This window comes from Stegodyphus dumicola, chromosome 6 (genome assembly GCF_044657685.1).
Source record: "Stegodyphus dumicola isolate Sdum_Otavi_A_Nest chromosome 6, ASM4465768v1".
Classification (NCBI taxonomy): domain Eukaryota; kingdom Metazoa; phylum Arthropoda; class Arachnida; order Araneae; family Eresidae; genus Stegodyphus; species Stegodyphus dumicola.
The window spans coordinates 40,979,460-40,994,966 of record NC_140773.1 but is presented as its reverse complement, the minus strand read 5'-3'; the positions used below and the strand labels follow the sequence as shown (position 1 = coordinate 40,994,966).

General features: G+C 35.5%; 1 protein-coding gene across 4 annotated transcripts in view; it reads left to right on the top strand.

The window, feature by feature from the left end:
• LOC118182489 (dual oxidase 2-like) overlaps positions 1-15,507 on the top strand; it is a 156,319-nt gene that overhangs the window by 56,297 nt on the left and 84,515 nt on the right. For all 4 annotated transcript variants that reach the window (XM_035351838.2, XM_035351836.2, XM_035351835.2 and 1 more), the window contains 3 exons: positions 14,893-15,059; positions 15,184-15,244; positions 15,342-15,438. In XM_035351838.2, the coding sequence (XP_035207729.2) occupies positions 14,893-15,059; positions 15,184-15,244; positions 15,342-15,438 (325 nt within the window). The remainder of the gene's footprint in view (positions 1-14,892; positions 15,060-15,183; positions 15,245-15,341; positions 15,439-15,507) is intronic.

Below are 15,507 nucleotides of genomic sequence, written 5' to 3'. Positions count from 1 at the left end.
AGCTAATACCCTTTACATTACACATGGCAGAAATTGAGTAAACTGTATGCAGCTGGATTAGTTGGTTGGTTGGTTTTTTAAATGGCACAAAACCTCAAGGGTTATTATGCACCAGACAAATGGTGAGTAAAATTCAAGATGCATAAACAAGTATCAAGTGAATTGATGAAATGAACATGAAATACTGATGAAGGCATGGAGAAATGACTTTAAAATGTCCAGGCAGAAATGACTGAAAAATGCTCTAGCAACAGTTCAAATCATATGGTAAAAGGAGATGTCTTTTAAAAAACTTATGAGGTTGATGTGAGGGTTTCTTCCAATGAGATCTGTTAAGTTAACATTTGTAGAGTTAAAATAAGATTCACGTTTCTGACTAAAAGCAGGACAGCAGGTTAAAATATGATTGACTGAAACAGGAACATTGCAAGTGCCACAAATAGGCTCATTATCTCCTTTCAAGAGGTACTGATGTGTCAGTCTGCAATGACCAATTCGTAAGCAAGTCAGTAGTACATCCTCCTTCCGATTCCCTCTCGACTCCCAGTACTCCAAATTGGGTTTTACCTGCCTTAGTTTTGTTCAGAGTTTGGCATTCCCAGAATTCTTGCCACCTGAACAAGACCTTTGTTCTAATGTAATTCTGTATGTCTGTAAAAGGGACATTGTTTTCTGAGGTAATATCAGCAGATTTTGCTGCAATACCGGCGATTTCATTGCCTTTGATGCCAGCGTGTCTAGGCACCCAGCAGTATGCGATATAATAACCTGCGTTTCTCAAACGGAGGTGCGCCTTTAAAATTTTGAAGACCAAAGGGTGGCTGGTATTTGTATTTATTGATTCAAGAGCACTCAGAGAGTCAGAGTAGATGATGAACTTTCTGCTATTCTGCCTAGAGATAAAGATTAAGGCATTCAAAATGGCAAAATTTTCTGCAGTAAAGACAGATGCAGCCTTATGAAGTTTACTACTCTTTATTTCTTTATCACAAACAAAAGCTGCACAGCTGGATTATTTATTAGAAATAGAAATTAGATCAAAGTACCAGTTCTAGAAAGCTTTAACCATTTGTGCAAAGAAGCATCTCAATTTAAAATAGAATATAAGCTAATAGAATTTTATAACTTTTACAATCTAGTACAAATATTAGACACATAAACAACACTAAATGCCATTATTTACTTGCATATTTTCCTTCTTTGTGTACTTAACTCCTTAATTTTTTCAAGATATGATTTAGAAACAGACTTATGGTAAAAATGTATAATAAACAAATAACATGAAAAATTGAAAAAAGAAATTTTATTTAAAATTATTTTTTAACTCATGGAAAGATAGATAGTATTTTCAATTTATTAAATTCAATTAGCCCTTACCTTTGTCAAATTAATATTTTGAAGTTTCTTATAATTTTCATAAATTTACTATTTTAGGGAGGCCTGGTAGCACAGTGGCTAGTGTGTCATGCAGCAGCAGAACAGGTCCGGCGTTCGATTCCTAGGCTGAGCAAGGTTGACTCAACCTTTCATCCCTTCAGAAGGTCGATAAAATTAGTACCAAGTTCTATTGGAGACTAAACACTGGGGAGGGAGTCAGCAACAAGCTAACCGCTTATGCTAGGGCCGTTTGTGCCATCCAGTTTAGTTTTTAGTTAAGTTTTACTATTTTAGTAACATAATACATATGTAACAGGTTTGGTTTAGGTTTATTTAATTATAGCAAAGCACAATAGGGCTATCTGCCTAAGGTGAGGGATGCCTTTGTGGAGAACTTTCTAATGGAAACTGCCTCGTATACACGTTACACATGGTGTAAACCACGAAAACGGCATGCAGCCAGCCCATTCGCAGGATTCGAACCTCGGACCGAACTACCAGTGTTCAGCGACTTTACCATTGGGCTGCTGGTGAGCCTTTTAAGACAGAGGACCTGCGTGTGCAGGATCAACTTCGAAATTAAGAGAGTGGTATTTAAAATCAGTGCTAAACTAAAGCTTAAATTATTATACTTAAAGAAACAATTCATATTTGTTACAGCAAAACATCATTAACACAATTAACCAGATTTGAATGCAAATCTAGTTTTACTCCATTCTTTAAAACTAGTTTATTACTTTCAATTTAATTTAAAAATAATAAAAAATAAGGTACGTACTATGATGACTACCTAGATACCTCACCCAATTTGGCGACCCCTTGTAAGTTATACAGGTTAACCCTAACATAGGTTATAGAGGGCACGCTAAAATAAAGAATATTAATCCCACACTAGGGACTCTAACATTTGGAGGGAACAGTTTGAAAAGTGAAATGGACATTTATAGTGAACCAATACAAAATGTAAACACTAGTCCTTCAGGGGCAAAGCCCCTTTGGACTAATAAATAAATTAACAGCTTTTAGCTATTTTTTTCCCATGTACAAAAAGCCATGCGGAATAGTTTTAGAAAATAACAGTACTTTAAGCATGCATTTTCCACATGTTTAACACATTGATTCTAGTTCTGTTGCAATACTGGCAAAGGTGCTCCTCTGTTATCAGGACGGGATTCAGAAATGTACAATGAAACCTCGAGATACGAGGAAAGTAAGAGCAAAAAATTCATCTCTAAATAAGAGCACTGACTCGAGTAACGAGCAATGAGCCGGGCTGTTGGTATGGGTGGTGTCATTTCCCTATTCGGCTGAATTCGGAGAATCCCCCGTCAGATCACTCAGTGTTCTTTTATATACATGTTTGTGCACTTGTAAGTTAATTGTTTTTACATTTAACATGAAAATAATTATTTCACGATGCCTCCCAAGAAGATTGTTGCCTCAGATAGTGCTGCAAAGAAAAATAAGGATGCCATGGCCATCGATATTAAGAAAGAAATCATAGATAAACATAAGCATGATGTATGAGTGATGGAATTGGTAAGACTTGCAGTCTTTCAACATCAACAATCTACACTATTCTGAAGAAGCAGAAAGAAATTAAGAAACTTGATGTAGCCAAAGGAGTTATGAGTTACCGTTGCTTCCAAGCACCATAAAAAAACTTGTAGAAGATGTTGAGAAGCTGTTGTTGGTGTGGATTAACAAGAAGCAGTTGAAAGGTCAGAAAGTTAAACTATGGTTATATTATTTACCATTGTTATTTATTAGGAAAAATTGACTTGATATTGAAATGTTGATATTTTTGGGGGTGCAGAAAGGATGAACTGGATTTCCATTATTTTCAATGGGGAAGCTTGCTTCTAGATACGAGAAATTCGCTATACCAGTTGAATGCTGGAACGAATTAAACTCGTATCTCGAGGTTCCACTGTAGATAGATAGCATGTGTATATGCATATATATGCATATATGTATATGAATATACACATACATACATAAAGAATATACACATGCACACACGAGCACCTACATTTAAAAATGCATGCATATATACACACATTTCTGAATCTAGTCCTGATACCAGAAGAATACCTACAAGAATCATAGGATTTATATTAATCAGTTTTATTAGAATTCTTAAATGCAGAGGATTTACATTAATCAGTTTTATTAGAATTCTTAAATACAGATAATTTCATCTTCACTATCCGAAAATTCAGTTTCATTTCCAGCTGAAACTATATCAGGACAATCTCATTTATATTATTCCCCTCTAACAACTGAACAATTTTGAAACCTTTTCTATTCCATGAAAAACTAATGCTAAATTAAACATATATTTTCTAAATGTGAAAATTTTAAGTCAGCTTAGAAACTGTAATCATTCTTAAAAAAGTTTGATTTATGCAGATGTTAGTTAAATTACTTTCCTTTTAACTTTTAAATGTTTGTTAAATTACTTTCCTGTGAAAAAGTAATATGGCGTTCAACAGCATGATTTTACACATCAAGATATACTGAGTGAAAATCTCTGAAATGTTTTATTTCTTGGTATCTCACTGTGCACGAATTGTATAAATAAGACTACCTTTTTTTTTAAAAAAAAATGTTTAGTAAATACTATGAAGAAAATTGGTTACATCATTTACAGTTCATAATTAATAGAAAATAAATCATTTCTTAGCTTATCAGAATTTATTTTTGTCCCATTCATAAACAGTACTAATTTAAACAAACATATCATTATGATTTCAATAACTATGAAATAGAAAATCCAAATCTGCATCTTTGATGGTCTAGTAGATTGGACATCTTGTTTACTACAATTCAGCAGGGTGCTGATTCACTAGACTGTTAATATATATATATATATATATATATTAATTTACAAGGGAAAAAGCAACAAAAATCTAAACAGTTTCTTGGTTTTTATATAAGCATTTCCTGCACATTTACAATTTTATTTTTTTAACTGTCTAGTTATATCAAAATACATGATTTAATGAAATATAATTCAAATAATAAGGTATTTTAGATCAAATACTAAATTTTCAATAAATATTTTCATGCAATTCTAATAGCCGACATAACTGTCAAGTTTTGACATCGAAAATTATGTTTAAAGAAATCTGAAGCTGCAGTAAATAGTAATAAACTTATATTTGGAACAAAGTACCTGTGTTTCTATCGCATAAAATTTCCCTTTTTAATAGCACAATATCATTGAGTTAAAGATTATATAAAGCAAATATATAAAACTAAATTCAAAAATAAGAAATTAAATTATTTCTAGGGAAAACACTAAGCAAATAAAAAAAGTTGAATTCACATAAATATATGAAAGTTACATGCTTTATTTTTTGGCGTAAGGTAGATAGATATTTCCAGAACAGATTTCTGAACAATTAATCATGGTAATATTGCCTCTCTTTTTCCATTAAAAGCTATTTCCTGCTTAATTACAGTATGCTTAAAGATAAATATTAAAACGTTTGAGTAAAAATAATATAACTATAAAAAAGTGAGACACATACAAACAGGAGTGACACAAACAGTAAGAAACAGACTAGTGCAAAAATTTCTCAATTTATTGATTTGGTATTCTATGTCATTAACAGTATGAAATGCTGAAAATGAATCATTAGGCAAGGAAAATCACATTTCCTACACAGGCGCTATTCATAAAATTTTACATAGGTGAATAAAGTATGACTATTAAACACTGAAAATATAAAATGTTCACTTACTTTCTTCAAATAATTAGTAACATTGATGGATTCAGTCACAAACACCAGTCCACGAACAGACAGAATTCTTTGCGACTTCACCATTCTTTTCAACCGCCATTGCTGACTTCACAAATATCCCACCACAACTGGAAGTAGAAAGTGTCTGCTTTTCCATTGGTTAGTGAACAAGAATTGCAATGCTTTTTTCCCCCCCTTTATAATTAAACATATTAAGAAAGCCTCTAAATTAGCATATGAAATAAACTTATTTTTGCATTATATAAATTTATATTCACAGCACCTCTGTATTAAAGAAATAATTCAATTTTTCTACGAAAAATAGAAATGTCTGTATATGCGCATGCTCAGTGTATAATCGTAAATACAGTTAATTTTTATAAGTTAGTGTAAAATAACCATTTAAATTTTGAGTTCATTTAACTGGACTGTTGTACTTATTTTGTAGATTTCCATATTAAGAATGTCTTTAACTGTTTCAGGAAAAATATATAATTATTTATTTACATTATTTATTTATTTTTTCCTCATATAAAAATTATTAAAATCGCTGTATCATTTTTCCTGTACATTAAACAAAATTTTAAAAAATTTTAGCCTCATGTGATTTTTATAACAAAGATTAAAGGAACTGAAATGTATGTAAAATATCAGGATTCAGCTTGCAATTTCATAGAGTTATTATTATTATTAAATAAAAATATTAGTATATCTGATTATAATTAATGATCCTTTGGTCTACATTAAAATATTGTTCAAGGAGTTAAACATTTTAGAGCATCTTCTGCTCTATTTATTATTTTATTCCTCAACATGAAAGATTTGCTAGTCTTGTTCCAATTTAATTGCTAAATAAAATAAGGCGAGTATTGTACCAAACTCAATAAGTGCACAAATTTAATATACAGCTTATTCCAGTTAAATGGGTAATAGGATTTTCATAAGAGAAATTAAATTGTGTAAGTTAATGAAAGTGTTGATATGAATAAAAATAAGAAATTTGATATAAGAAAATAAATAAGTTATTTTGAAGATCTTTAAACTAAGAAAATATATTTATTTGCAAAAATGTACATTAAGATTTAGTTCACATGTTAAAATTCATAGAAAATTTTAGCCTCATATATGAATGCTAGAATAATGATTAAAGTAATTTAAATTTATATAAAATATCATGATTGTTTTCAAATTTGTAAAAACTTTTAACCAGAGGAAAATCAATTTTAAACCTAAACACGCTTTAAAAACAGAAATAATTTTGATAACACATTAAAATGCTGCTGGATATTTGCATACCCTTTTTTCATGTTTGTGAAAAAAGGAAAACAAAGTAAGATGCCGGAAATACACTAAATATTGTTACGAATTTAGTATTTAAAAAGCTAATGTTAGTTCAATTATAAATTAAATGAAAGCTAAGCCGGAAAATTGAAAATACAAGAGCGCGTGCATTAATTAAATAAATATCTCTTTTTGATTTCGAGAAAGTACTGGAAAATTCTAGCGCGTGATTTTAAAATCTTATAAAAGGAGGAAAACATCTCAGTTTGTAGCAGTTGCTTAGTTTGTTGTTGCTTAGAAAACTGCTCTTGTTGATTGTAGCGAATTCGCGGATTAGCGTTCTTTAGCTGTTTTGAATTACGTTCTATTGGATATTTGAGTAGTTAAAAGATAACTACTGTGAGATATTGTAATTCTGCATGGTAATTTGAGAAAATTTAAGCATTTTTGTTGTGATAATAATAAATTTTTTGTTCATTTTTCATCGGACTTGTGCATTCATTTCATAACGAACCCATACGCACGCAACAATTTTTGGTGTCAGAAGTGGGATTTGAATGCCAATAGCAAGAGTGATGGAAGAACAATTCAGGCAAATGATGACTGCATTTGCTGCTTTCCAAGAAAAGATGGAAGGAGCCGTCAACTCCGTTAAGGAAGATATAAAAGCTGTACAAGAAAAGACGGAAGCTGGCCAAACATCTTTTAAAGAAGAAATTAAAGAGGAAATGAAATTGGGCCAGGAATCCGTTAAGGAAGAAATGAAATTGGGCCAGGAATCCGTTAAGGAAGAAATGAAATTGGGCCAAGAATCCGTTAAGGACGAAATGAAAGCCGTTCAAGCTGGTCAAGAAGAAATGAAAAGAGAAATTACTTGCATAATAGAAAATAAATTTGAAGCTATGGAAGGCAGAATTGATGCAGTTGAAAATAAAGTTGAACATATTGAAGAAAAAGTTTCTTCCGTAAAAGATCATATTGAAGAAAGAGTTTCTTCGGTGAAAGAAGAAATAGAAGAAAGAGTTTCTTCTGTAAAAGAACATATAGAAGGGAGAGTTTCTGCTGTGGAGGAACGAATTGAAGGAAGAGTCTGTGCCGTCCAACACCAAATCGAACAACAAATTGATGAGAGAGTTTCTGCAGTTGCCAAAGAAATTCGTATCGTCGGCAGGGAGCAGGAGTGATGATTTTAAATTCTTACCAATGCCTGCTCGTCCACCTCTGAAGCTATCCACATATGATGGGAAGACCTCCTGGCAGGTGTATAAGACACAATTTTCTATCGTGGCGGATGCGAATGGATGGGATTCCCAAGCTAAGGCCTGTCATCTCGCCGCTTCTCTAAGAGCCGATGCAGCGGATATCCTTCAGACTCTTCCCGAAAACAAAAGGTTAGATTTCGAAGCTTTGTCCGGCGCCTTGGAGTTGCGCTTTGGGAAGAAGTGTTTAAAAGACTACAGCAGGCTCCAATTAAAATCTTGTCAACAGAAGCCTACCGAAACACTTCAGGAGCTCACCGCGGATGTTGAAAGGCTGTCCCATCTCGCCTTTTCGGAATGCCCGACAGAAACAAGAGAAATCCTGTCCTTGCAATACTTTATCGACGGCATCCGAGATACTGAAATACAGAAAGCTCTACGAATGGTGGATGTAAAAGATTTAAAAAGTGCTCTAGTGTACGCCATGAAATTTGAGGCAGCCCAGCAAGCCACTCGTCGAGACCGCCACCCAGTCAGAGCTGCTCAAGTCCAGGAGCCAGGGGATCAAGTCACCGCTCGACTTGACGATTTAACTAGACAACTGAACGCCTTGAGATGGAATATTGGTGAGAAGAAACCGACCGTTAAGTGCTGGAACTGCGGTGCTGAAGGACACATACGACGAAACTGCAAAACACCCCAGGGTACTGATGTTAAGACCGCTTCTAACAAGCAGCAGGGAAACTAATTAGTGGCCATCTCGCGGGGCGGAGGTTGCCAGATAATGAAAAGCCCCCGTTTAAAGCGCTTCAGATTTCTGCAGTGAGAGGCGGCAGTAATGGACTTTTCATAATAGGACATATTAATGGAGTTCCGTGCAATATGACTATAGATACAGGAGCTAACGTCACCATCATCCGAAAAGATTTGGCTCAACAACTAGGAAACAAACTTATCTGGACGCCGCCCTGCGTTACCCTCCAGACTGTGTCCGGTGAGAAGATCGACATCGTCGGAAAAGTAAATGTTAACATCACGTTTGGAAGTGCCGCTTACCATCACACGGCATATGTAGCAGAGATCACTGATTCTTGCATACTCGGATTGGACTTTCTAAGGAAATACAATTTTTCCTTGGATTTTAAAAATAAGGAATTGCATTCTACATCTGAGGACATAGCGTTATTTCTCGTTAATGATGAAGAAGTTAAATCTGTCCATAAAATCATAGCACAAGACTATATCGCAATACCGGCAAGAACAGAAATTTTACTTCCTGGATCCATAGCCGAAAACAGAAATTTCCGCTACGGCATCATAGAATATCCCAATAACTGTAATATCCCAAAAGGAGTACTAGTAGCCTCAACACTTGTCGACCTATCCAGAACGGTTATCCCGGTGAGAGTCGCCAATGTAACTGAAAAGTCGAGAGTTATTAAGAAAGGTGAAGTGGTTGCAACATGTACTCCAGTAACCAGCGTTGAAAGAAAGAGTAACATCCCAGAATCCGTGTCCTCAGAGAGCATTACATCAGAGTTATTGCAGAATGCACAATTAAACGATAAAGAGAAAAATGCTGCTGATCGCGTCATTAAAGATCTTCAAGTTGTTTTCTCCCGCTCGTCTTCTGACGTGGGTCGAACTAGTTTGACACAACATAGAATAGATACTGGCGATCATCCCCCGATCTAGCAACATCCAAGACGTCTACCGTTTGCTAAACAGGAAGAAGTGCGAACACTGTTGAAAGATATGGAAGAAGGCGATGTCATCGAGCCTTCAGTGAGTCCATGGGCATCTCCCATCGTTCTCGTCAGAAAGAAAGATGGCTCAACAAGATTTTGCGTTGACTATCGCCGGTTGAATGAGGTTACGAAGAAAGACAGTTACCCTCTTCCTAGAATTGATGACATTCTAGACACTCTTTCTGGAAGCAAGTGGTTCTCAACACTTGATTTAAAGAGTGGGTATTGGCAGGTAGAAATCCATCCTGATGACCGAGAAAAGACGGCATTTACTACGGGACAAGGACTTTGGCAGTTCAAAGTGATGCCGTTTGGACTGTGTAATGCGCCGGCAACATTCGAACGTCTTATGGAGACTGTTTTGAAAGGCCTTTCCTACGAAGCCTGTCTGATATACCTGGACGATATCATCATCGTCGGAAAGAGTTTTGAAGAGCATCTAGAAAATCTTAGAAAGGTGCTTCAGAAACTGAAAGAGGCCAATCTGAAGCTGACTCCTGCTAAATGCAAATTGTTTTGAAAGGAAGTGACTTACCTGGGACATGTCATCTCTGCAGAAGGTGTGCGCACGGATCCTGAAAATGTATCAGCGGTTAAATCCTGGACGCGTCCCGAAAATGTCCATCAGCTGAGAAACTTCTTAGGGCTTTGCACCTACTATAGGAGATTCATGAAGAACTTTTCTTCCATCGCAAGACCACTTCACAAGCTGACAGAGAGCAAGCAAAGATTCTTGTGGACAAAGGAATGCAAGGATGCATTTAACAACTTAAAGGAAGCTTTAACATCTGCTCCAATCCTGACGTATCCTCAGCTCGACAGACCATTCATTCTTGACACCGACGCGAGCAATGAAAGTGTCGGTGCTGTTTTGTCCCAAGAAATAGACGGCCAAGAACGTGTAGTAGCTTACTGGAGCAAGTGCCTGTCTAAACCGGAGAGGAATTACTGTGTCACAAGGAAAGAGTTGCTCGCCATAGTCAAAGCTGTAGAACATTTCCATCATTATCTATACGGGAGAAAATTCCTCCTCCGCACGGACCATGCCTCATTGGCCTGGCTTTTAAATTTCAAAAATCCTGAGGGTCAAATAGCCAGGTGGATACAGAGACTCCAAGAATATGACATCACTATCCGTCATCGTAAGGGATCATCACACGGAAATGCTGACGCCCTGTCTAGAAGACCTTGCCAAGAAAGCTGCCGATATTGTTCCAGGGTGGAAGTGAAATACGAGCTGCTGACTCCGGTCGCAAGACAAATTACATTATCAACATCGGCTGATCGAGACCTGTGGAGTGATGATGAAGTCAGGAAAGACCAGCTGGAAGACCGCGACATTAAACCCATACTTGATTTAATAGAGTCATCAAACAGAAAATCTACATGGCAGGACATTTCTATCTGTAGTCCTACAACAAAACAATACTGGGCACTCTGGGATTCACTGCACATTCGAAACGGCGTCTTATACTGGAAATTCGAGTCGGATGAGGGAAGACGTTCCGATGGCAACTGATACTTCCAAGATCCCGGATTCCTGATGTCCTCAAAGAACTACATAACAGCCCTACAGGAGGTCACTTTGGAATTATGAAGACCTTACAGAGAGTTTGTGAGCGCTTTTACTGGAATAATGCAAAGAATGACGTGCAAAAGTGGTGCCGATCTTGCGATGCCTGTGCAGGTCGGAAAGGACCGAGGAAACGCAGCCGAGGCAGACTGCAACGTTACAACGTAGGTGCGCCTTTTGAACGTATCGCCTTTGACATCCTGGGACCTCTGCCACGAACTGCTGATGGCAACAAATACATACTCGTTGTCATTGATTACTTCACCAAGTGGCCTGAAGCTTATCCTATTCCTGATCAAGAGGCAATCACAGTAGCTGAGGTAATGACACAGCACTGGATTTCCAGGTTCGGAGTGCCTCTTCAGTTACATTCCGATCAGGGAAGGAATTTTGCCTCGGCAGTAATCAAAGAACTATGCAAACTACTTGGCATTGACAAAACTCAAACGACACCATTGCATCCCCAGTCGGACGGCATGGTAGAGAGGTTCAATCGAACCATCCTTAATAACCTCTCATTAGTGGTTTCCAGAAACCAACAGGACTGGGACAAGAAATTACCACTCTTTTTACTGGCTTACCGCAGTGCTGTCCACGAGACTACCGGCTATTCTCCATCACAGATGCTCTTCGCTCGTGACCTTCGTCTGCCTTGTGATCTATTGTTTGGCCGCCCTCCGGATGCTCCTTCATCGTCTGAGGAATATATTCAAGATCTCCAGGCCCGGTTTGAAGTGATGCACAATTTTGCACGAGAGCGAGTCAACTTGGCGACGGAGAAGATGAAGACCCGATATGACACAAGAGCTACTGAACATCAATTCCACGAAGGAGACAAGGTGTGGTTGTGGAATCCGACTCGACGGAAAGGACTTTGTCCGAAATTACAGTCACCTTGGGATGGGCCGTACACAGTCCTGAACAGGCTGAATGACGTCGTGGTTCGGATTCGTAAGTCTTCGAACTCTAAACTTAAAGTCGTTCATTACGACAGGTTAGCTCATTACTATGGCCATAGTACATAATGTACATAATGTAAATAATTGTAAATAGTATCAGACCATGGTCCTTTTTTGTTTTTAAATGTGTATTTGATTTGTTTTGTATTTAGTATTTGAGAGTATTTGATTTGTTTAAGTTAGTTATTGCATTTATTGTTCATGTTGTTTGATATTGTAATGTAATGTTTATGCCTCAGTTGCATTTATGCCACAGTCGTAAGTTTAGCTTCCTGTCCAGGGATTGTACTGCCCGGGACGTGCAGTCCTTGGGAAGGGGGCAGTGTTACGAATTTAGTATTTAAAAAGCTAATGTTAGTTCAATTATAAATTAAATGAAAGCTAAGCCAGAAAATTGAAAATACAAGAGCGCGTGCATTAAATAAATAAATATCTCTTTTTGATTTCGAGAAAGTACTGGAAAATTCTAGCGCGTGATTTTAAAATCTTATAAAAGGAGGAAAACATCTCAGTTTGTAGCAGTTGCTTAGTTTGTTGTTGCTTAGAAAACTGCTCTTGTTGATTGTAGCGAATTCGCGGATTAGCGTTCTTTAGCTGTTTTGAATTACGTTATATTGGATATTTGAGTAGTTAAAAGATAACTACTGTGAGATATTGTAATTCTGCATGATAATTTGAGAAAATTTAAGCATTTTTGTTGTGATAATAATAAATTTTTTGTTCATTTTTCATCGGACTTGTGCATTCATTTCATAATGAACCCGTACGCACACAACAATATTTTGAATTAATAAACTTCATTTTCAATCTTTTTAGACTTCATATAATATCTGTAAAATTGACATATGAAATATACCATAAAGGCGGTACATTACATAAGTTTCTTTCAGTACATTCAGATTCTTATAATTTTTGTAAAAATAACGTGTGGAAAATAACGATAAAGAGTCAACAGTAACTTCAGCCTTTTTTATTCGTATAAATTTCGTAAAAGTAACTTACAAAAAATATCATATCCTTATTTCACCAAAATTATACGTATATTTTTGGAGACATGCTGCCTGGGAATGTTTTATAAAAGCAAATGCTCTGTAAATTTTTTTATCAATCTCCTACATTTCTTGTTGTGAACTGTATTTTCCACAATCAAATCACATCTGTGTGAATGAATGCCTTCATTAGCTGCTGGCACCCTTATGCTGGTTGTCCAGCATTCGCCAGAATGCCGTATTAGAAACAATTGCAAAGGTGCTTGACATAAAGATGCTAGCATTTCTTATAAAAAATTTTGTGTTAGCAACTTAAACTTTGTAAGTATCTCTGCTTTTATGATGAAGCATCATTATACTGCTTTCCCATTACAACTAGTTGCTAATATCCAGAATAACCATATCTAGCTGCTTATATAACAGCAAGGCACCCCAGGAGAAATAATGATTGTTTTCTAGAAATATTTGTAGCCATACAGACTGTGATGCATATGACATTTAGTTGCCAGTGGATGTGCAGTGGTAAAAATTATCACTGAACATAATTGTCAAAGCGATCTCAGATATGTTTGTTTTGTTAAGCCATGATAGTAGCTGGAAACATGAAACTACTCATGAACAGTTCTGGTGATATAACATGCCACATTCTTCTACTGGTGACTATCCCACTGGTCATCTGAAAGACCATTAACATGTACTTATAGACTTGATTGTCCAGTATAGAGAGATATCCATATTGGTTGAGAGTACTTTGCATAGCTCTGAATGGACCCAGGCTATGTCAAGTACAATTCCCAAGACCGCTAATGATCATACTAGTGCAGCATGGTTACTGGTATATAACAATGGTTGATGGTATTAGTTTTTCATGGGTTCCCCCCCCCCTCGATATGTCAATATCCTGTTCATCGGAGCTCTGAACTTGACTTATCAGAGAAGACAATCAGTCAATGAAAATTATGTTTTTCATTTAGTGCAAGTCCACTGTTGTTACTCATATGCGACTACTTTTGACAATCAATTCTCATGAATATAAATCAGTTAATTTACCAGGCATCTGCTTTGCATTTTCTTGTGCAACAAGGTTTGTTTCACAGTTATTTTGGACGAATATTTTGAAGCCTTTTGGATCATTTGGATTGTCTGTTGATTGTACCAATCAACCCTCATTTAGTTCTCTGAGTTTGGTGGCTCATGTTGCCCTACAATTACCATGCTGGATTATTGAAAAGATTCTTCTGTTTACAGTTGGATTGAAAGAAAGCATAGATTAACACAAATTCTATCCGAAAAGTGTATGCCTTTCAGATATATGGAAGTTTTCTGATTCATTTGCATTATAAGTTATTCTATGCAGTTTACTGATCTGTCTGCACTTACCTGTTTAGCTCTCAGTCTGAGGGCTTAGGGCAGTGGTATTCAAACTTTATAGTAGTGTGACCCCATAAAAAGGTAAATGACTCCAAAAACTAATTCACAACCCCTATCAGAGCATTGACCCTTAGTTATATACCATTCATTCAAATTTTTAGGGTCACAGCCCATAGTTTGAATACCATTGGCTTAGGGTGTTCACAATCATAGTGCTATATTATCAAAAGGCTTCAACTCTCTAAATTTAGACAAAAAAGCATTGTTATATACATATGTTTTAAATAAAACTGTCAATTTCAAGGGCTATCTGTGATATCATATTCAGGAGCCGCTCCCCAAAAAAAGTATAAATGTGAAAAAAGCAAACTGTCTGATATACAGAGTAATCATCAGTGAAGAAAGATCAAATAAATATGGTACCATCTGTTGTAGAAAATGATAATTAAATATAAACTCGGGAAGATATTAGAATTTTTAAAATATTTTTCATGTTTAATGTTTTCCTTGACAAACAGTATTGCATTTGTTCAAAGCAAATTCAAGTTAAATCATCCAGTTTTTATTTTTTAATTCATGTAATAGTTTTAGATAAAAAATTTATGATTAGAGGTTAAAAAAGTATGTACTGACCATTTTTCTTTAGGAATTGGTAATCCCTTGGCTCATGAAAATCCATTTGTTTTAACCATAAATATAATTTTTTATCGTTGGCATAACCATTTGGCTGGAATCATATGCAATAAAAAAGAAAAATGGACAGATGAAAAATGCTTCAATGAAGCTAGAAAATGGGTCATTGCAACTCTTCAGGTGAGTTTGTGTATATTCAGAAAAATTCCGATCTGTTTAAAACTTTTTTTAAATATTTTCATTATGAATTTTTGAATAATTTTACCATGTTTTTTTTTTTTTTTTTCTTCTTCATTTTATATAGAATGTTATTGTCAATGAATGGCTTCCATCATTTTTAGGAGAGAAACTACCAGAATACATAAGTATTTGTTGATTCAATAATTTTGTGCATAACTTTGCTAAATTTTATTTTGCTGTATAAAATTAATAAAAATAAATGTTAGTGAAAATTTTTTTCAGGATATGACCCAAGTATTGATCCTAGTATCTCAAATGCTTTTCAGTCTGCAGCTATGAGATTTGGGCATACATTGGTTCCTACAGGTGTTTATAAGAGGTATTGCTCATATATATATATAAACCAATAATTTCTAAGAAAAAAAAATTTCCAAATTATAACTAATAA